The sequence below is a fragment of the Melospiza georgiana genome, chromosome 8 (genome assembly GCF_028018845.1).
Source record: "Melospiza georgiana isolate bMelGeo1 chromosome 8, bMelGeo1.pri, whole genome shotgun sequence".
In the NCBI taxonomy this organism is placed as follows: Eukaryota; Metazoa; Chordata; class Aves; order Passeriformes; family Passerellidae; genus Melospiza; species Melospiza georgiana.
In genome coordinates, this window is record NC_080437.1 from 19521681 (window position 1) to 19545194 (window position 23514).

At 44.4% G+C, this 23514-nt stretch overlaps 1 protein-coding gene across 2 annotated transcripts in view; it reads right to left on the reverse strand.

Annotated features, from left to right (window-relative positions):
* The window catches only part of ARHGAP22 (Rho GTPase activating protein 22), a 117102-nt gene that overhangs the window by 7730 nt on the left and 85858 nt on the right, over window positions 1–23514 (reverse strand). For both annotated transcript variants that reach the window (XM_058029195.1, XM_058029196.1), the window contains exons 5-8: window positions 10667–10874; window positions 6865–6997; window positions 2444–2517; window positions 1353–1474 (exon numbers count right to left, since the gene is read on the reverse strand). In XM_058029195.1, the coding sequence (XP_057885178.1) occupies window positions 1353–1474; window positions 2444–2517; window positions 6865–6997; window positions 10667–10874 (537 nt within the window). The remainder of the gene's footprint in view (window positions 1–1352; window positions 1475–2443; window positions 2518–6864; window positions 6998–10666; window positions 10875–23514) is intronic.

A 23514-nucleotide genomic window follows, 5' to 3' on the forward strand; every position in this document is an offset into this window, starting at 1 on the left:
CACGATGATGAGGAGGGACCCCAGCACCTGCACATGTGCACCTCCACACAGTTCGGGCACCTTTGCCATGGGATGAGCTGCAGAACGAAATGCCTGAGCTGATGCGAGCCCAAAGCCGTTCCCTGTGCCGGCTGGGCAGGGAGCACGCTGCTGCCAGGCTGCGAGAGCCGCACCAGCGCTGGCCCCGTGGCCACTAGGGGAAGTGCCAGCATCGCACACAGGCTGCTCACAGCTGCCCCAGCTCCACCAGTGAACAACGAGCGCTGCTCCCGCACTCCCTGCTCCTCCCCGATATTGCACCTTCTGCACAGATAGGGGAAACTATCAAATGTACCCTTAATAATATAGCCAGGGAAACTATCAAATGTACCCTTAATAATATGGCCCACAGCTCTGAGGTAGGCTTTGAGTCCCTGAACTACTATAATACATCAGGTCATGCTCTGAGGGTGTCCTGCTGCCTTACAGTGAGCTGCCATCGTGGGAGACACATCTGCACATGACCTGTGAAGAGCTCAAGGCACTGCTGCTGCTGCTGCTAAGGCATGACAACACTGACCTTCAGTGAAGGATTGGCATCACACAGAATAGCATGTCAGCTGTGCTCTACAGCTAGGGAGCAGAACCAGAGCCAAGTTCAGGCATCCTGGGCACAGCATCCCCATCTGTGCCTAATTAATTAATCAATTCTTTTGGCAGGCTTTCCAAAATCCTACAAACTTTATGCAAAAACCTTGCTAAACACAATAGTAGTTGGGTTTCAGTGGAACCTGGGAGAAGAGCTGTATCCCAGGCCTAATGTCAACTTGCTTGATTTGTTTGGAAGCAAATAATTCTAAAGCTTCAGATTTTTTTACATCCAAAACTAACTCTTTTATTTTTGATTATGTGAAGTTTTGATCCATACAGTCTCCTTAGAAGACAACACTTCTAAGACACTTTTAGTTGTAGCCACTGTGCCACAGCCAGAACTAGAGTCCTCTCCTCATGGCTTGGATGTTCTCTACAGGGAGCAGTATAACCACTGAAATGCACCAATACTAAATGACTGCAGTTCAGTACTTAAACACAGTCCTCTTGAAAAAACAGCTGAGCTTTCATTTTAGCAATAGGCTCAGAAAGAGTTTCAAGGGCGTAGAGGCATCTCCTCATGGTGAAGAGGAGAGACACTCCCAGTCCAGTGGTGAGTGGGATAAGATGCTAGCTGGAACATCCCTCACAGGCCCTGATGAAAGGGATGGCTTGACTTGTTCTGACTGTGCAGGCAACTGATACAGCTACCAAGGAATGTATGGCTTTCACTTACAGCTCCAAAATACAGCTGCTGTGCCATCCCCCAGAACAGCACCTACCTTCCATCATGGTCACTGGATCCTCCATTTTGGGCCGCAGAATGTTTGGTCCAAATACTGTAGCCAGGTTCTGGACACTCATCTTGTTAATGCTGGAATGAGCCTGAACTTCATCAAGGAACCTTGAAAAACCCCCCAGAAAAATCAAAGGAAGAGGGAATTCATAAGTCACTTCTCAGACTAAAAGCATTGAGTTTTGTCCTGTTTTCATACAACCCTGACCCCTGAAATGATTTGAGGAACTACTGTAGCTTAGATATTCACTGAAACCCCAGATCCCTCCCAGTGTATGAACCAGAGAAGACAGGATGTTTTCTGCCAGAAATGCCCACCTAGCAGTGACCCAGCCTACTACTGGGTCTGAAAGGACAGATTTTTGCATTTTATAGAAATTCTCAATTTACATGGATTGACTTTGGCAAATTTTCACTTACACTTATAACAGAAGTAATACGTTATATCCTTGTCTGAGAACTAGCAGCCTGTGGAAAGAACTTAGTGGCTTGGCTTGAATCTAACAAAATACAGATCACAGAACCATAAAATGGTTGGAGTTGGATGCAGCTTTCAAAAATCATCTTCCAATCCCCAGATAAAGAGGCAACCCAAAAACTGGGAAAATCAGCAGACATAAAAGGAGACATGAAAGACATGAAAGGCTGTAGGGTCTTTGGGAATCCAAGAGGAAGCCACTACCAACCCCATTTCCAAGCCAGAGCAAGTGCCAGCCTGGGTATTGACTGCATCTGCTACTCAGCTTGTGTCATAGTCTTCCAAGTATACAGTATCTGGAGTAAGTGTCTACCTTTAGTGATCTGTAGGTGCTTCTGAAATAAACAATATAATATATCAGTATCATTCATGCCTGCTGCCAAGGCTGCAGGTGGCAGCAATTTGCTTGGCTGATCCTCTTGGATAAACCAAGAGCTTCCTTCAGGCAGGCTGCATTCACCTCCACATTTTTAAAGGAGTTGTGACTTACACTTAAGTGGTGGTTTTTGAATATTCATACTTTCAGAGTATATTATTTGCATACAAGACAGCCTCACAAAACTTAGAGACTTTTCCAAGTGTTAATTAATTTAACTTACTTGCATATGTATTTGAGGAGGTTGTAGTTGGCTTGGGGCAAATTCTTCACCTGTTTAACCAGTTCCTGGGTACCCTGAGGGACAGGAAAAACAAGAAGCAGAGCTATTAATGTAAATGCTGCAAAGTAGACTGACCTTCCTTTAGGACTACAAAGTCTCCTTTCCACAGCCAAATGCTGAACAACAGAGGATAACACAAAGGCTTTCCTTTAGAAGAGGTGTCACCCAGTGTGTTGTGCCTTACCAAAATCCCAATGTCCAGAACTCAATTCAGTTCTCAGTGGAAATCCTCCTGTAAACTTTAATGGTTGAGATAGAAGTCTTCATTTAGTGAGGCCAGCAGCCTTTAAAGCCTGTCCACTGGCATTGGTATCAGCAGATGTGCCTTTGCCTATCTGAAACTCAGAGGCACTGAGTGCAGTAAATACATTGAAGTAATGCTCAGTTGAGCAGAGGAAAGTTTTTTCTTGAAAAAGCTAAATGAGTCCAATTCAGCTGCCTCCTTTTTAATGACATACTTCCATTTGCAGTCATTCTGACCCGGGACATATTTCTGTCTTTACATTAAAATGTAAGATGACACATCAGCTGAAGGAATGACTTAAAGCCCTGAAGCTACTTAAATCATCTAGTGAAAACCTCTGACTCAGGAGGTTATTGTCCTGCCACAATCCCAAGTATCATTTGCTTGTTCCTCAATGCTGGTGTTGCCCTGGAGATTTGCTTATTTTTGGACACAATGAAACGTTTTGTGGAAAAACAGATACCAAAGCACATTTAAGGAAGAGTGATAGCTGTGAACTTATGATGGAGAAATTCCAGAAGGAAATGGTTCCAAAAAAGTACAGCTGAACATTCATTTCAAACTCCCCTTTTTAAGAACTGTTAGGAAGGGAATTCTGTTGGCCAAACTCTTGCAATGTATTCCTGATTTCTCTGGTCCAGACAAGTCACAAGGATCAATAGTGTAGTGCCTCCTTATTACCTTAAATATACAGGTACTTATGCTTGTTTAATGGTGACGGCAATGGAGATACCATTAAAAGGCCAGTCCCTTCTGAAAATCTCAATCCTCTTTTTTCAACTTCTAAAAATTTTTCAGCCAGAGACAGCTGCTACTGGTGTGAAAGTTAAGGTCAGTTGTTCAGGTCAATCAACTTTCAAGTGACAAGTTTGAACCAGAACTAGGTGAGCTAACAGACCTAATTTCTCTAGAATTTTACTCTGTAATCCAATTTATTTCAAATAGGGAAATCAGGATGACATCTGGCACTGTATTTCAAGTGCTCTGAATTAAAATGCCATTGGCTCTACTGGATGTAAGAGAAAGCTTTGGAACAGACACTTAGGCAGCTGTGAACAGCAGGAAACATGACCTAAAGGTAAAAGATGCTACCTGAAAGAAAAAACAGTTCTAAGAATTTACAATCCATGCTTTGTCACAAGGAATCTCAGGCATGGGATTACACAGAGAGTATCTTTATATTCATTGAAGTACAAACACCTGACAGGTAAAAAAAGTTCTCTCTCCTACTGCAGCATTTATCAGCTTTGCCAGATTTGTCCTTTCCAAGGCCTGGCCCACATAAGGCAGAGGCTTAGCCTAGGAACACCACAGTGACAGCACAGGGGGAAACACAAACTTGTAACCCCTGTAGTGACAAACAGCACTGATCGTTGCCAATGTCTGCAGTCCAGCAAACAACAGAAGCACTGTACTGTTATTTATCATGGGATTTTGCAGAAATAACTCTTACCTCCTTGAAAATGCTGCTTTCCAATGAATGATCCCAAACCCAAGGATTTTGCAATGTGTGTAACAGATCAGCACCAAATCAGAGCTTCTAGCTTGGCTGGAAAACTAGCAACACTTTAAATGTTCATAAAAAATTAAGATGCTTCTTTAAAAAAAAAAAAACTTGAATACCTGTGTTCAATCCACTGAACTGCTGTGTGCCTCTCTAATGTACAGGTAGCAGGGAAGGCTAAAATACCATCATGTAAAGGCAGCTCAGACTCAAATGAATTTTGAGGCTTTTGAAGATCCCTCTTGCTCTAAATTTTCAAACCCTCCTCCCAGTCAGGTGGGATCAGAATCAAATCTTTTCTAATGCTGCAGTCCTGCTGAAACACCTGGAGACCTCAGCACCACCCAAGGTCTGTGTTACAGCCCTGTTTGCACTCAAACACCAGGGATCAGCTGGGTGCAGAATGAAGATGAAAAGCAATTTGAATAAAATCTTAGGGCAGTACTGGAGCTAAGCTAATAAACACCACAATAATATCTATCCATAGGCCCAGTATAGCAGCATGAGGTCCCACAAATTCATCTGAAAGGCTACTTTGCTGTAGGCAATTCTGATTTTTTGGGTGTGAGGTGAGGGGTGGCCATACAAAAAAAAAAATTATGCTAAGAGTCCAAAAGTCTCATTCAAAACTTTCAAGTGAAAATTTAAAAGAAAACAGTACTTCAAATTAAACCAGTACAACTACACATTGTTTCAAAATATCTTTACAAAACAAAATGTTTGCTTTTTAAATTCCCTGCTTACCATTACATGTTAAAAATCATAGTTTCACTGAAACCACTTTTGTGAGCAGGGAGATTTTCCACGTGGGAGGAAAGTCAGGCCCCATAGGCTGGGCATGACTTAGCGCTGCATTCTGCTCCACGTGCTACTGCGCACGTACAGCCTCTCCACCCCTGCTGTGTGCACTCCACCTTCCTTTCTGAAAAGGTAAACAGCCCACCTTGGGGTTCCAGGTTTGCCTGACAGTACCAAAATTGCTTTTGTTTACAACAGCACCTTAACAAAACAACTCTGTGCTATGAGCAGTGCTGTGTTTTCTAAGTGCTCATTTTGGCTACCTAGTGCTCCCCATTGCCTTTCTAATCTAAAGAGAATTCTGCCCTACAAGTCATTTGAGTCTGACCTTGCTCACAGAGATGCTGCTTCCCAAACTGCTGCAGCCCGTGCAGACAAAATCGGGCAAACAACATAGCTAATAAGCTGAGCAGTGATGTACAATTACGTTTGCCCAATTTGGCAGTGTCTCTACTCTTGTGCAATAGTGCTTAATGGATCCAAAACTTCCCAGTCTGCACATCTTACAACCAAAATCAAACCAGCTCCACTGCCTTTGAAATGCTGCAGTTTCTTGTGAAATAACAGCTGTGGGGTGTGTAGCACAGCACCCTGCAGAGATGCCTGAGTTCACTAAGGACAAGGCAGAAAATGAGCAAGTTTTGGTGGGAGTAGACACACACCTCTACCCACTAAAATACAACATTAGTGCACTGGCACCCTGATGTGGCTGCATCCAGAATGTAGGTACATATCCACATGTGGTAACATGCTGTGTCATGCATGGAAATTTGCTTTCTCACAGTTGACTAGAGGCTACATTAATTTTTTTTATTTGCCTTTTAACCATAAAAAACTTATATTGCCACATATGATCCATTTGATACGTGCAAACAAGCATCTTCCTGTGGGCATCATAAAGGGCAATCTCCACAGAGCCTTCTGCCACTTGAACTGAAAGTGAACCCCAGACTCACTGTGAGGAACAGTTTCTACAAATTCTGCCAGAGACAAAGACAAGACCACACACAGAAAAGGGACAGAACTGGGGACCACAACTTACAAGCCCTCAGGCCTTGGCTTCTTTAGCAAAGAAAAGACACAAGTAACAGCCTCTTTAAGTTTGTGACCTAGAAGGTGGCACCCACATCAGACCACATCTAATGTGCCTTTGCAATCTGCAAAGGGCTAAGGGAGCACCACAATATGGATGAAAAAGGTCAATCAAACACATTGCAAATGATCCTACTCCATGACTGCCACAGACTTGGTAGCTTTTGTCAGCCCTTTCCCTTGCCTGGAAACCAAAGAGAAGAGCATTGTAAGAAGGTTCTGGCAAAGTATTCACAGCATTATTTCCCCCTAGTTCTGGGATAATATCATAGCCTGCCTTCTCATAATGACTTTCCTCTATGAAATACAAAGACCATTGCACTGATCAATGTCTCATCCACCAAAATCTTTGGGAAGAAGAGTATAGTGTTCTGATATATAAAATGGAAAACACAAAGGGAGTGACTCCATACAGCTTATTAGTGAGTGAACAGCAAAGCTGGGAAAGGAACCCAGATTTCCTCCTACCTTGCATCTCTTGCCAATTATGCTACACAAGAGCTTTGCTCTGAAGAAAGAAGCACCAGGCTACAAGACTGACTTTTTTTTTAAAGTAGCAGCCTGTGATAACAACACCCCATTCACAGCTCCAGGAAAATTCAGGGAAAGGTTCCCAGGGATTTCATTAATTTAAATCAAGTTTGAAGAGATGAGGAAAAAAACCTGTACTACATTGATTGTTGGAAACATCCTCTGAGGAGGCAGATTAGAAGGATCACTGACCTCTCCCTCATCTTTTGAGAGTAGCTGTCCACAAGAAAGAAAGTCTTCGTATTTGGCAAAGGGGATGACAGGCTCTGGCAGCTCTCGAAGGTAAAGCTTCAGGAGGGACGCCACAGTGTGAACATCTGTGTTGCTGCAACAGAGAACAGGGAAGGAAATTTAGAAACCCACACTACCCCAAAGCTTGATGCCTTTTTTGGGGGTGTATCAAGGGCCCTCTTAGGGACAAAGCAGGCACATGGAAGGAAGCTCTTCCTAGTCATTGGTAGTAGGCAGGAAGGTCTGCCTGGGAACAAGGGAAATCTCCATTCTGTCAAAACAGAAATGCACCTCGGGTAACACAGGCAATGGAAGGGATATGCCTGTCCATAATACTGCTTAAGGCAGGGTGACACTGTGGTTCGTCTGCCAGTGTGGACCAGGAATGTGAGGAATAGTGCAGGCAAGTGCACAGTGATCACACAGCACTGACAACAGATGCATCCCTGCTCTGTGAAACATAACCTCTGAGTCTCTCACTGATCCTCCCTGATGCTCTCCCCAGCCAGCACACATGTACAGCTCATGGGCTGGGCTCCCACGTGCCCTGCTCAATCATTCAGTAGAAATGGAGGAAGCTGTATTTCCTCCTGGTCCTCTATTGCCTTTTGGTATGGCTGCCTGGCATGTGGTATCTGGAACATCCTAGCCCATCTGTTATGATAGGATATCAGCTTTTATTTTCTCTCCTAGTCCAGGAACTCCTTTTCCCTCTTCTTTCTCCTTTGCTTTGAAATTGGGTGTCAGATCCCATGATGAACCCTTTCCAGCTACCCAGCTTCTGGTGTATGGGGGTATCTCTCCCTCCTTCCAATTTTCCTGTGGTACAACACTGTTAATCACTGCAGATGACCTCCTCAAAGGTTTTGACTGTTGGAAGTCTAAACAGATTCTGTCACCAGCTCCTCCCTACCTACCATTAGGGGACTGACTGTCTTTAAAGAATTCTGAGAAAAACATATCAGTGAACACTGGGCAAAAGGCTTCAAATCCTTTCTTCTCTCCAAAAGCTGAATCTCTTCTATTTAATATGTTGCTGTTTTTTTTTTTTTTTTTTGGAAGACACAGCTAAAAGAAAACTGGAAAAACTACAACAGGAAACTGTCAGCAGATACCCCATACTCCTCATCCTGCTTATGTTATTCCTATTAAACAGCTCCATCATATTTAAGAGTATCAGAGTTTCACACAGTGGTTTTCTTCAGCTGATTATAGTGTTTTACAAATGAGATCAATACCCTTATTATTTGTTTTTCCTTTAGTGTGGAGTTTCAGGCATGGATGGTGAATCTGACTATCCCTGAGAAGCAGAGCCCAGAACAGAGCTTCAGGGCCACTGGCTGCAGTAACTGGTTCATCCATGGTGCCATATGAAATACAGCCAGATTTTCAGTCAACATGAAAGCGCACCAGGAGCAGACTGCTATAGGTGCTTCCAAAGCAGCAACACCTGGCCTTTCATAAGAACATTGGAAAAGAAAGCCTTTTAAAAATAAATATTTGAATTGCCAGCCATCACAGAGGTTTGATCCATCATGGGGAAGGCAGGCTATAAACCTGGGATATCACTGTAGTTACAAAAGATGTCTAAAAGCACTGACTGCAGCTGGGAAATAAGAAAGGATATTGCTTTCACTGCACCTGATTTGGAAAGAAGCATAAGGATTTCACACTTCTGCTGCCAAGGTATCCCAGGCCATACAGAGATAAGCTGTAGTTACACATACAGAAAATTTTGGTTGCTAGGAGGAGAAGTATTTCATTTAGCCAGAGTGGAACTCCCTCTCCTTTCCTGCTCTCTGTGACACAGGTGTGTGAGACAGGCTGTGTGGGGAATGGTGGAAAGAGCAAAAGGCAACAACTGGGACACTCTCAATTTTCCACTACTCGGGTACTCCAGGCTTGCTTCCTTTGATTGTGCACTGAACCCTTCAGTGAATGTGCTGCATTCCACACCAACACACACAAGGCAGCCATTCCTTCCTGGAGGTCCTTGGTGCCTCTCTCAAAGGGGAGACTTAGCACTGATCTGTTTAGCCAGTGCAAATGCCTGTGGAAATAAAGGTGCTTTCTGCACCTGAGCTGGGGTAAGGCACTGCAAGAGGTTGCTGTGAATGCCCCATCCCTGGAAGTGTTCAAAGCCAGGTTGAATGGGCTCTGAGCAACCTGATCTAGTGGAAGGTATCCCTGCCCATGGCAAGGGGCTTGAAGGAGGTGAACTTTAGGATCCATTCCAATCCAAACTATTGTACAATTGTATTTTGCTTTAAAAATGCTGTGTGGAGGCTTGGTTTATCTACATAACAAAGAATTTAGATAAGGCTAAATAAAACTTGAAATTGAAACTTTCACTCCTAATTAATTCCTTCTGTAGATACTCCTGTTCCACAGTGTAAGCACTGAATTAAGATAATTCTAATTCTGAACTAGAACACCCAGACATTCAGTTAAAAAACAAAGGTTTTGTTTAAGAAAAAAATAACTGAGAAAATTTGATGACTTCAAACTTATTTTTTCATGGAAATATTGCTAAATGTTTGACACTTCCATTTAGGGAGCAAATGCTGTTTGTGGTTAGGAATCAAAGAAAGGAGGATGGGTGGTCTGGGAAGCTGAGGGAAGGGAAGAATTAGAAGAATGTTCCAAATAAACTCTGCAGATATACTTCCCAAGATGAGACCAAACACTGTTTCTGCCCACGCAAGAGACAGTGCTGGCTCTTCCTGCAGTGGTAGGCAGGAAGGGAAGGGATTGGCAAGGTTGAGACTGGCTGCAGGTCCAGGGGAAGCAATCCCCAAGGTTAGTGTGCTGGTAATACACCAGATGCCACTGGCATCACCTGGAAAGCCTGGGCTAGTGAGGACCAGCAAGAAATGGTGCCAGGCCTGCAAGACAAGATCCCAGATCTTATCTCATATATGGACCTGTGATAGAGATCAGACCAGATCTACACAACACTCTTGGATCTAAATATCCCTGAAGTTCAAGGTCTCTGTTAGGGTCAAGCCCCATTTCACAAAGGGCTATTGAGCTTTGCACAATGCTGACCTTCACTCCAGGCAGGATGTACTCATGACAGAGTGGATGGAATGTTAGTTACAGGGTAAGGACAGCTGTTGGCTGGAAGGCGTTGATGGCATTTATCTTTCTGATCATCTGACTGCCCGAGGGCCAATGCAGAGACAGCACAGCTGAGAGCTGCCCTTCCCTTGCTGCCCTCGGATGAGCACTCAGAGACAGGGCTGGCACTCCTCCCATGGCAACCAATATTAAGATGAGCATCTACAAAACAGCTGCTGGCATAAAGGCCAGGTAAAACATGTCAGATGGTGGTGACTATTCTGAAACCTGGTGATAAAGGAAGAGTCAAGATATTGCTCCAGGCAGGTCTGCTGGAAGAATTCAACATTTGAAAGCAGTACATCACCTAGTTCAGCTCTGTCACACCCATTTCTCTGATGGGATCCCACCAGCCTCTCAGTGTGCTGCACCCAAATCTAGCAATGCTTTTCATTCAACATGTGCTAAAGCTGAAACACTGGAGAAGCCTCACACAGACCAATGAGCTCTGCTCCACCAGTGAGCTGAATAAAGGCCTCCACATCCACCACCATGTGGGAGAAAGCTCCATCAGCACTTTCAACAGAGAGAATAACGGTGTGGAAAGAACACGAGAACAAGCAAGCCAGGATTGCTACTGCATGGACATTCCTGGCAGATTTGTCACACATACACCAGCCTGAATTTGACAATGCCAACTCACCTGTCAAAAAGGGGTTTCTCTCCACAGTCAAAAGAGTCCTGCAGATCTTTGACGAGGTTGGCCTGCCCGGGCATGCGGAAGAGCCCCTCCTCGGTGAGGCCTCGCTCACGGATGAAATCCACGCACTGCTCCACCAGCAGCGGGGCCAGGCGCTGCCCATAGCGCCTCTCGTACTGCACCGTGTCCTCCAGGCGCTGCCCGAAGATCCCTGCACCACAGAGAGACACAGACACCAGAGTCAGGGTCAGCCTCACCCTGCCTCAGCTCCTGCTTGGGGCACGCGGGGGGGAAGCGCTCACATGGAGGGGGCAGCCTTGGGAAGGTTTCTAACAGACTCTGAAGGATAAAGCTATTTTAAAAAACAAGAAGTACATGATGAATTATTTTTTTTCTGCTTGACAGTGCTTCAAACTGCTCTCTGCCCTAAGCTGGTTTGTATCTCATACACAAGGAAGGTGAGTTTAAGGTTATGTTTATGGTTATCCACAGCTGTGCTGGATTTTGACTAAGTAATTAGACTTTCACTGCAGCTCCCATCCCAAGAAGACCAAAACAAAGGCTACATTGACTTTATGGGGCACATGTCCTTGCTGCATGCACCCACTGCTTAGGCTGTCACACAGCTGCCCTCCACTAGTTTGCAGCTGGCCAGCCCAACAGACAGCAATCCCACTAGGGATTGGTAACACAGCAGAGTACAGCTGTCAGCATCAAAACTGGATATTGGGAGAATCTTCCACCATCCTGGCAGACTCTTTCTATTTCTTTTCCTTGCATTACACTTGCTGAATGAAAATTTAAAATTAAAAAAACCCCATATTAAAATAATGTAAAATCCATTGTCCTTCCTACTAAAAATTGTGTGCTGTACTTCCTGCATATTGAAAGTATCAGAAGCACCATATTCTGTAAAACCAGACTGGCCTAGGTTAATTCTTTAGTCAGATCTACTGTAGACATTTATCGTTAAGTATGAAGCACTGTCTGTTTCTCTGGGGAGTATGGAGTTCCTGGCCAATACCAGCTGCTGAATGCCACTTGTCTGGCATCAGGTTTTTCAGCAAGACAGAAGGGGTTGTGTAAGCCAGAGATCTTAGTTCAATCCCTATTACTAGGAGACTGCTCCATCTAAAAGGACTGCTGCTGAGTTGAGTTCTGAAACACTAATTCTAGCACCCTACTATGTTTGGTGGAGTAAGGGAAGAGAGTATCCAAGTTAATAATGTTTTGGCAATAAAAGTTCAGTAAGTGAGGGAATCCCAGAATCTACTTCCAGAATTTCAGAATATATTCTCAGAATTTTGGATTAAACCAGACCAGAGCAGGTAGGACATTCTACTCAGGGATTTCTCAAACATACAAGAAGTTTTCCATAGATATCAAGGATCTTTAGGTCATTCATTCAGCACTCAGTTAAACCTGCAGGTCTGAAAATAAAAAAAGCAGCATGCAGTACTGGAGTCACACTGTTTCACACCCAATAGCCTGAAGCTGTGTTTAATACTTGCACATATGTGCTCATACCAGGCCATGGATTTTGGTCATTTCTGAAGGGTCCACTTACCTTCCCCCACTAATGACCATGTCTTCTTTTTTTTTGTGCTAAATTCATGAGAGTAACTCCTGGCAGGATATTCCCTAACCATCCATCACTGTTCTTTACAGGAGACACCATGTCAAACCATACCTCTTTCTATATTCAGTCCAAGCCTGCTGAATCCTCAGTGAAACAAACCCTCATTATCAGGTTCAACTCATTGAACAAAAGCTGCAAGAAGAATCCTGAAGCCCAATTTCCCTTCCTTGCCTGTTTGTTACACATCAGAAGACAGAAACTTTCCTTACACCACAGCCTACACAACTGCATTACAGTATCAAAGCTGGAGGGCCATGAAAAGTCTCAAAGGAAATTCCCTCATCCTGGCAGGAGAGCATGCCCTGGAGCATGGGAGTGACTTATCTTTATCACTGTATGTGTTGGGTTTATTGCAGAGTAAAGGTTTTACTAGTTCTTATTTCTAATCTCTTTGAGTTTTCACTGAGTTGGGTGCCTCTGAAGTCAGTTTCTAGGAAAGAGAATCTCTTTCTGGTTTTGCATGGATTGCTTTGTAATCCCATCAGGTAATCCCTGCTGTCATGATGGGGCATATCTATTTCCTTAAAATGACATATGTGTCCACTTTTCCAGATGCAAGACACATAAATTCAGGGAGGTCAGGACGTGGCACATGTCGGGGCAACAGCAGCCCTCTTTTCTCAAATCCCTGCTTGCTGAATCTGTTTCCTAATGGGCCTGTCTAGAGAAAACTCTGGGAAGGAGGTAAATGCTCTGCATTCCCCAGGCATAAAGCACATGTACAGTGTTCTCCTCTAAGCTCATGTTCTGAGGTTCTTCACCTAACTCAGATCAAGGACAAAGGCAGTGTCAGACACACACATAAGCAAGCACAGGCAGAACAAGTGCATGCACAATCTCCATTGAAGAGAATCTACTTTTCCCTAGCCTTGACTGGTCTGTGATCAGCAGCATCTCCAATGCATTTCAGGCAGTATCAGTCCTTGCCTTCACAGCCAACTTGGATCACAACAGCAATAGCTTTCTGTAGGTGCAATCTACAGTGAGTCACTTCTGGAGAGAAGAGGACTACAGTCAAATATGGACCACCAACACAGAGGTAAAGGAATGTGATGCTAAGAGATAGAAGGGTGATCTCCTTTGAGACTCGGAGCAGCAGTGGACCCTTCACAAGTCTCACCATCACTGTGGGTGTCTCCAGCACAGCCAGATGCTGGGGATCCCATCTTTCCTCCTCACACACTAAGGTCAGTTACACTTTTCTCCTTGATGAAAACAGCAATCTTTGGAGGAAATAAAGGCGTTGAAATATTCTTATACTGCAGTATTCTTCACCTCCATTCAGACCATTACAAATAAGTAACAAGAAAAAGCAGGCATGAAACAGACATGACTGAGGAAGAAGATGATCTACCTATCACAGGATGAGTGAAAGGAGCTGGCACAAGCATGGGTTTCTTCTTTTGTGACAGCATCTGCTGAAGGGCTGTGCTAGTGGGATCACACAGTCTGTATAGGTGATTTTTGATGGGAAGAGGACTCACGTCATTGCCAGGGTGAAAGATTTCTCGCAGCCCAGCTCTCCCTCAGCTGCCGCACACCCAGTTTTGGCAGCCCCACTCCAACCCAACTGCAGCTGCAGATCTATGCCTTTCATTCTCCCTTGAAATTGAACCCTAATTTTCCAGGCAAGCATTAGAAAGGATCACCAAACATTGCTCAGACAAAATATTTAACCCAAGACAAGTCTTTTGCTAACTGCAACTTTTCCTTTGTTACATTTTTCAGTTACACTGCAGCTCCATGCTTTTTCTTTCTCTCTATCCTACTTTTTTTTTTTTTTTGCTGAGTCATAAGCAAGGGCAACCAGAGACGCTGCTCAGAAGGAGGATTGCACCCAGGCTGAGTCTTTTGGCAGTAAGAGCATAATGGTTGGTGTTAAGAGAGGAAAAGCACAAGAGTTGCAGTTAGCGGGACTGAAAAGTTGGCCTTGGAGAAATTGCTCATCTTTGCAGTGGCTGCAGAACTTGTCTATGGCTTAGAAAAGAAAAATAGTGTTAAGATACATAGAAAGAGCAATCTAAAAGCTATTTATGGAGTGGGCTGGAAGGGTTCTGTCAAAGGGAACTCTGAGATGCTGACAGTTCCAGGCTGGCTATCTGGGCATCTGGTTGATGAAGTTTGCGAGAATTATCACGTGGACCCTCTCAGTCACACTGGGAACAGACTTAGCAGATGTGCCTACTTCAGTCTCCCAGTGCCACACAGGGCAAACTGAGGAACTGGGGCTCTCTGGCTCTGTATCATTCATCTCATTTCTGTCAGGTCTCAGAGCTTGTAGAAGTGATGTGCAGTTAAATGTGCCTGAAACTCCCAGTATATGACAGCATCTCCAGTTTGGACAGGGGCTGCCCTGCCTTGCAAGGAGAAGCAATGTGGAGCCAGTCACACACAGCCTCATCTGCCTGCTCCTCAAGGCACAGGCCTGTTTTTAATCACTGGGCCCAGCAGCTCAGACTGAACTTGGCAGCGCTTCACTCCATTTGATGATCCCGCTGGAAGACATTAAAGTCTTTTTCTTCATTCTAAAGAAGGGGAGCCAGTGCCATCTAGTCACACTCCAGACAGTGTTAAGCTGGAAATAAAGCCAAAAGTTTACTAGCAACCTAAGGGTTAACTTTCCTTGTCATACCCTTATCTATAGCTAGGCCCTTTTGTTTGATTTCAAAGCACAAAAAAACTCCAGCATGCCTGGAACCACATCCTTAATCTCAGAAAGATTCAAGAGATACTAAAAAAATGAGCTAGCAGAGCTACAGAATTTCTTTCCCTCTACTCCAACAAGCTGCCTCTGTTCTTTAAAGATTTAGGTGACTCTTTGTGGAAAAAGCAAGCCAGGAATGATGTACTGACTAAGACACAGACAGGCTCTCTGTCCTGGCCTGAACAGCTCACCCACCAGCTCCAGGCATACAAAGCCTATACATTCAGCTATGCTGTCCAGACATGCAGTGGGCAGGAAAATATATGCTCTCTGCTACATTTTTCCTCATCATAGGCTCTGAGTTCAACCAAAACAAACTAAAGACAGAGATAAAGTCAGTTTTTGAGTAGATTCTCTTCATATGGAGGACTGAGGACTCCGCATCTACTTAAAGTGTGAAAAGTCCAGGCACACCTACGTCAGCTGTACGTGCAGCTTATTCCACACACGTTAAAAGATGTGTGGGAAGATAATCAGGCTTACACCTGGATGCTGCTCCACAACAGCACATACACCCGCGCACGCATGTGGTGCCTCACAGACAGGCAGTTTATGGATATAAAGATTGTGTACGTGCTCACCTGCACAGGTAAGTGCCTGCTTTTACCTTCCCACTTTCATTCTTAAGTTCCCATTTATCTGTCCCTCTCACACATGAAAGCACTGAGAAAAAATCACGGGCAGACATTCAGAAATGTGTGTGTTTCCACAGCACAAAACACACACAAATCTTTAACTTGCTTCCCCTCCCCTAGCCCACCCAAGCACAGACTACGTGAATTACTGCAGCAGCAACAGAAAAAGGAGTTTCATGGTTGGAGCCATGTGTACTAAAAGAGATAGTCCTGAACAACTAAACAATTAAATGCAAGAAAAGGGGGGAAAGAAAGGAGGCAAAAGACAACTAGGAATCAAGAAAAATTGACAACATAACTTGCCCAGACTCACACAAATGAGTCTGTGGTACAACTTGGTGTCTTCTGACCCTGTTCCCAGAAAGAGCAGTGTCCATATACTAGAAGCTGATTACTCACATCTACACACATCCATTTAAATATTCTGTAGATATGAAATAGAAACACCTCTCCCCAGAACTATCTTCACATGCTAGCTTGGTATCCAGTAGTATTTTTGGCCATAGTCTGCATCCTTCCCACTCCTTCCCTCTTTGAAAAGTCAGCTCCTATTTTAGATTCTTAGCCTCTATCTAAGGCTACACTTAGATATCTGCTTTTCCTCTAGCAAAAGAAAACCATAACAAATCTAAACTCTGGAAAATCATCTCATACCTCTGGTTCTTGTGCAGCACTCCGCTACATGACAGGCGCTGAGCTTCAAGCAGAAACCAGGCAGTGTCAGACAGCAGGAGCGGCAGAGAAAGAAAGTCCTGACTTCAGGCATCAGACACATTCTGAGTCCCAGCACTGGCAGCTTTCCATTCACACAGCGCTACAGAGCACAGAGCAGCCGATCTGCCCTGGGAGATAATCTCGGCAGCACATCTGGTCTTAGCTCCCCAGCTCGGCATTAATTATGACTTGTGCAGAAAGCATTTGAAACATCCAATGGGCTGCAGCGCTGCGCGCGGGGAAGGGGAGAGCAGAAAGACAGGCAGGTAGGGTCTTGCCCACCCTCGCAGCAGCCGCCAATGTAAACAGCAGCTAAGTATGGGTCACAAGTTTTAACAAAGGCATCCCCCATCGGCCCTGTAATATATTCATGCTCTAATTGCTTGTCAGATCTATTCCAGATAGCTGGAAAAGCTGAGCAACAGTTGCTGTCTGCATGCCACACTTTGGATCCTTCCTGATCCAAAGGATCAGGCAATATTACTGTGCTGCAGGCAAATGGGTGCCCTGGTCTGGCCTCCCATCTGCTCTCAAAGCAATAGAAGCAGAAACCTAGTTTTGGAGGGGAACGTTTCCCCACAGTAGCCTCAGCATGCTCTGAGAGTACCTCCACAGCTCTGGGACATGCTGGAAAGTCTAACAAAATTTAGGAAAAGCTACACTCCTTGACCTGGGCAGGTTTTTTGGTGCTTACTGCCTCTGCTTTAGCTCTTTACAGAGAAGTTGCCTGAATTAATAACTCAGCTGAATTACTGGTAGAGGAAGAGACTACAATTCCCTGTATGTGAACCAATACCCAGGCACTTCACTTGCAGGAAAACACTCACCCCGCCCAGCTCTCGCTCTCAGGGTAAGAAGCCTGTCATTAACAAAAACGCTTACCATGCAATGCCCTGTGCAGTTTCACAGAGGTCAGGCCACCACTCCATTCACAAAATGCACTCATGTGACTGCAGATCTGCAGCAGTCACCACGCAAAACCCTTGCACCAGGCTTCTGGGCAATTTTATCACTATTGGATAAGTTAGAGAAAACTTCTCTCTTTTCAGGAAAAAAAAAAAAAAACAAACAACAACAACAACAAAAATCCTCTCTGAACTTGCTTATCTGCTTCAGCAGTTAAAAGGTCTGTGGTCACTATACAGAGCACACTCACCTGAACTTAGTGGCCCACCCCTTGCCCACTCCTGAAGAATAGAGTGCTTCTCACCATAAGTGAAGGCAGTACCAGGATCAAAAGCTTCAGTTCTTGAAGATGGTGTGATTCTTAGAGCTCATGTGCAGGGCCAGAAGTGGTGTGTGAAGATGGTGTGATTCTTAGAGCTCATGTACAGGGCCAGAAGCTGGGACTTTGATGATCCTAGTGAGTTCCTTCAAACTCAAATATTCTATGACTGGCAAGATAGTAAGGTATTCCCTAGCTATTTAAGGTATACTCTGAGTAACATGGTTCTGCACAGCTAGACACCAGAAGGCCAGTCAATACACCAGGCAGTATTTAAAGCACACTAAAGAATATTTAGAAAGTGATGGAAATCCTTAAACCCAAGGCACAAATGAGCTCCTCAGTATTCTTCACCCTTTTATTGTCTTCTCTTCCCTTGTGGTGAACACAACAGGCTGCAGGTTAGGGAGAGCCTGCCCACGATGCTAACTGGTGAGCGCAACAAATCTGATTTTAAGCAGCTGAGATGCCACCAGAATCTCTGGCACTATTTCCTGGAATAACACCTCAAATTGTGCCACATCTGCTAATAACATTATGGAGCCTAGGACTCAGTGTTTGGGATGGAAGCACAGGAGATAGCAACTACAGACTTTTGTTCTTCCATTCACTTCTCCATTTCTGTTTTCCATCTCTCAGAACACAGGAACAAGGAGGCATCCAATGAAATAGAAAGTCATGATGTTTAACATGGATATTGTTATACCCAAAGTATAATTAATCTGTGAAATTCACAGCCTCTCTGTGGCCAAGGACACAATGACTAAAGCATGATCAGACTTGAGCAGAATTTACAATGCTATGAGATGATGAAGCTGATGCAAACTCTTCTCCAAAGAGCAAACACAGCTCTCTGGTGAGAGAAAATTCTGGAGCACATGCTTGCTCTCATAAGCATCAGAAGTGAAGCAGAAAATGGCAGCTGCTTCTGGGTTGTTCCCTGCACAAGGAAACTCTGCAGCTATAGGTGTACTCTGACAGCAACACTGTGCTACACACTCCACAAGTAGCACCTGTCTTCTTACATGAAGCTCTCAAACCTTTTAAAAACACGGGGTTAAAATTCATGACTTGGACTACAGAATATGATGAGACTGGAATAAAAATCACTATATATATATATATATGTATACACACAATTTTTCTTCTGTGTTTTGAATTTGCACGTCACACTTGGATCCTGCTTTCTCTGTTAACCACATTTGTCAAAAATGAAATCCAAGGTTCACACATAATCACTGGACTGCAGGGGCTGCAGGATCCAGAAGTATACTTGATACTGCAATTGTAGCAATATAATCCAAAGAATTTGCCACATTGCATAGATCATGAAAACTTCCACCTGGAGATCTCCCTATACACATATGCCAAGGAGAGAATGGGTAATGGAGACTGAACTCCCTCTTCCCACACTGGTATGAAGTTCTTTAACTGCAGAAAAGTTTAGCAGCTCTCATTTTCTAAGAAACAGCTTAGGTCTATAAAATTGTTCAGACATTACATCTCCCACAAACCTACTGCAGGGGAGCTGGAGGTTTTCTTTCCCAGTGTCATTGCAGGGAGAGAGCCCCAGCCCTGCTCTCCTGAGCTGGCACTGCTGCAGTTATTCTCTTGCAGGTACCAGAACAGAAGAAAGCACCCTGCCTTTACACACCACTACAAGCCTTGAGATTGGCTGGAAAGCTCACTACAGCTCCCACAACCCCTGAAAATCCAGGTATGTTTCAGGCTTGGCGTCTAACTCAGGTGAAATTCAATCTTGGGTCTGGTTGCAACAGACAGGAGTGGTGAACCTGCGTGAACTCAGGATTTCTCCTCATCTCTGACTGTGAGCAAACTTCTTGGCTTGCACAGCTCCAGCAAGTGCCCATGGGGTGTGTGTATTTTTAGATGCTGGATTAGAGGATTAGCTAATATACAGGTACACTCAAGCAGACCTGAGGGATCTCAAATCTAGGAAATTGCTTTATTTGAACACAAAGGGCCTAGTATCAAAGTTAGAGCCATAGCCGAAGTTCCCTATTTTACAAGAAGATCGAACCTTGTACAGATTCATTTTTTAACCCAGGTAAACCTGGGCACTTGAATATCTTTTATCTGCTGAAAACTGGCAGTGAACTGGTTACAGATGATCAGTCATAGAGCTGAACCCAGCAGGAAAAACTTCAGCACTAATATCATCTGTACAGAAATTTTCCCATTTCCTCCTTCTCCAAGCACTTTGGTCAGATCCTTCCCGAACCAAAATTATGTCCCCACACCCCTCACCAGCTCTGTGCTGGGGTCTCAACCCTTACAGGGGAAATTAAATCTTTTGAGGGCAAACAGGCTTCTGTTTACTGACTGATAAAGCAGCTCACTCTGGGTTAAAGATTTGCAAATAGCTATGCTCACCTTTCTACAACAGTAGATTCTTGTTAACCTGTGTGATGTGCCTTCCCATCTCTCTGAAATATGCCAGCAAAGGAACTGACTAAGCAGCGCTGTAAATTACCCAGTGATGGACTGACCAGTTTGTGCTCCAAACTGAGATTGTAACTGTGCTCACAGAGAAAAGATTGTAAACAGACCTAAACATCACTTAACCACAGCATTCTGAACCCAGAGCCAACCCCTGTGTTTATTGCTCTATTTCTCTCTAAAGAAAGGCAAAGGCATTTAGAGAACAAAAAAGCAAGAGCAGCAACAAATGCCTTTTATCAAGCAGTGATCTGGACCAATGTGCCCTGGACAACTTCTTTCTCCCCACATCCTAAGATCATATTTTACAGAACTTTTTACTTATTGACTCTTACATATGTCTCTCTATGTTTAAAGGACAGCTTCTAAATGACTGTCTGAAGCTATGTCTGTAGAAAGCACTCGATCAGCAGGTCACCTTTTTCAAGTTGTGCTCTTGTTGATGCCCCCACTGCACAGAAAAGCTTTACAAAACTTCTGGGTGTTGGTAAGTAAAAAAGAGTTATGACATAGTGTAATTGTTGCTACCAGTGTCTTATCAGTAGAGATGGATCCCAGCTGTGGGTTCAAATGAAAGGATCATGGAGTCTGAAACCTCTAGTATGGAATAAAATTACTCACCTGGATTTCTGGCCATCCTGGAACCTGGCAGGGACTGAGATCCCCATTCACAGCCAACATTTAGCACATTAGGCACTTTGATCCATTCAGAAAGCCAGACATGGCTTTCTTATGTCCTGAAGCTTTTCCATATCCCAAGCCTCCCCATATCCCAGGGTTGATAACCTAAGCACAGTCATTCATTGAGATGCAGACAGGATGCACACCAAACACATGGATGTTCATCCAAATCAAACTTCATCAGAAATACCTCAGCCAATCTCTAACCTTCAATGAGCTCTGATACAGCACTCCAAGAACACCCATTCCTGTTCTGGGATGACCAAGCACAGTCTCCACTCAGAGCCCAGCCCAGCCTGGGCACCAGCACTGACCATCACTGAGAGTCTTGGACCAGCAGCTTTAGAGGTGAAACACATGCAAGGAGCAGGGGAGCAGGATCTGACTTCTAAAGGTAAGATCTTTAAAAGTCAGTAAGGAAAACCTTGACATGCTTTAGTTTTGATTCTAGTTTTAGACTCTTCCATCAAATATTTACACACTATACACCATCCTTGATAAGAACCACTCTGACCCTTCTCTTCTTCAGGCTAAAAAATCCAAACCTCCTTAGCTTCTCTAAGCACGTTCTTGCACAATCCTTTAATCATTTTAGTGACCTCTCACTTGACTCACTCCAGTGATCCCATGGCCTTCTTGTCTCAGGCAGACCAAAACTGGACAAAGAACAGAAGATGTTCAATTACTAGTGCTGAGGTGAAGGCTCACCTCGCTGAACCTGCTGGCAATGCTCCTCCTAAAGCAGCCCAGGAATTTGCTGGCCACAAGGGTGCATTGCTGGCTTGCATTCAACTTGTTCAAGAGCATCCCAGTTCTTCTCTGCAAAGCTGCTTTCCAGTCAGTCAGCTCCCCATATGTGCTGCTGCCTATGTTCATCATCTGTAGGTGCAGGACTTTGCATTACTCTCTGTTGAACTTCATCAGGTTCCTGTTCATTCCTTCCTTCAGCCTGTCGGGACCCCTCTAAATGTTGTCACAATCATCTGATGCACCAATCAGTCCTCCCAAGATCATCTGCAAGCTTGCTGAGGATGTACTCTGCCCCACTATCCAGGTCATTGACAAAGCTGTTAAACAGTCCTGGCCCCAGCACTGCCCTTCACATCCCTTGCCAGATCCAACTCCAGATTGCTTTAGCCTTCCCAAGTCCACTCCTACAAGCTCAGGAATTTCTCTCTATTCCTCCTCTTAGGTCACCTGTCCCTGCTTCCACTTCTAGGCTTCCTTTTTAGCTAATGAGCTTTGTCACAAGCATCTTGTTCAACCATGCAGACCTCTGCCACCTTTGCTCGGTTTCCTGCCCAAGCAAGAGGATTCTTGAGATTGAAGGAAGTAACCCTTGAAAATCCACCAGATCTTCTGGTTCCCTCTTCTCTTCAGCATCATACCCCATGGCATTTTTCCATTTTACCTGTAGTCAAGGTCCATGGGTGGAATATTTCTATGAGCCTTGCAGAACAATGCCATCAGAGTGGTTCTTTTACAGACAGTCACTGTCACCTCAGGCAAGTCATCTGATTGCTCAATATTTCAGATCCCTCCTTAACAAAAAATTAGGACAATTGTGTTTCCCTGCCTCAAGGCTGTAACAGGATGGTAAAAATATGTTGGTCATAAAGCAGTAATAGAAGCCCCAGATATATCTGACAGAGATACATCAGAAAAATAAAAAGGAACTTAATCAGGCCTCAGAAACAGATCTTAAAACATTCTCTGTTGTAAACAGTTCTGGCAGCAGGATCCACTGCCAGCTTACTTTAGTTACTCTATAGAGTTACTCTATACTCTTAGTTTCCACATCTACCATTTGTGTACCATTTGTGACACTTTTGCCTGGGGGCAAGGCTAACCCAGCAGCTCCTCACATCTGAGCTGACTCAGGCATCCCCTGGTCCTGGGCAGGTACTGACCCCATAACCCCCATCATCCTTCTCTTCCTCTTGCCCTGGCTGGGCCCATCTCCCAGCATCAGACAGCAGCAGGAGCAAACACTGATAAGCTGCATCAGGCGCCAGCTGTCTCAGGGCAGAGATAACAGCAGGTATCAGGCACAACAAACACCCAGTGCCACTCCCCACACACCTGGGGCAGCCTGGCCAGGGGAAGCCCACCCCGACACCTCCTGAAGGGGCTCCTCCTGACCCAGCCAGGAATCCTATTTGAGGCTGTCACCCTGTGGGACCCAGCAAACAAGGGAGTAGAAATCACATCTTTGTCTTCAGACTGGGCAAGTAACAGAAGCCAAATCCCTCCTCCTCTTCATTACCTCTTCAGTGGTATTTTAGCATTTTAAATTCACTGACATGGCTCTTACTGTAAAATTCCCATCTTACAGGTGGAAAAAATTAAAACTCAAGACTCCCAAAACTTAATGTCGTACCCTAGCTCCTAAATAGTTTGGCATCCTGGTGGATTTGCATGTAATGTCAATATCTGACCCTTCAAAACAGTCATGTTTGCTCTCATGCAGATGTTATCTCAAAGATATTTACTCATCAAAAGCAGGATCTCTAATTAGCCCCATGCAGGGTCAATCTTCCATCACGCATTAGGACATGGAGCCAGGAATTAAATTACACCTCAGACACCTTGTCCCACATCTTTCAGCTCTGCCCTAATACAAGACAATTTCACAGGGTCCTGATTCCCAAAAAACCCCAGACTTTGCTGGCAGAAGAATAAGAATCCACACATCATGGTTTATCTATATGGGAAAGGTGTCTGGAATTAGTGACAGTAGAACAGCTTCCTCAATGGACATCTCTTCAGACCCCACCAGTTTTACAGTGACTA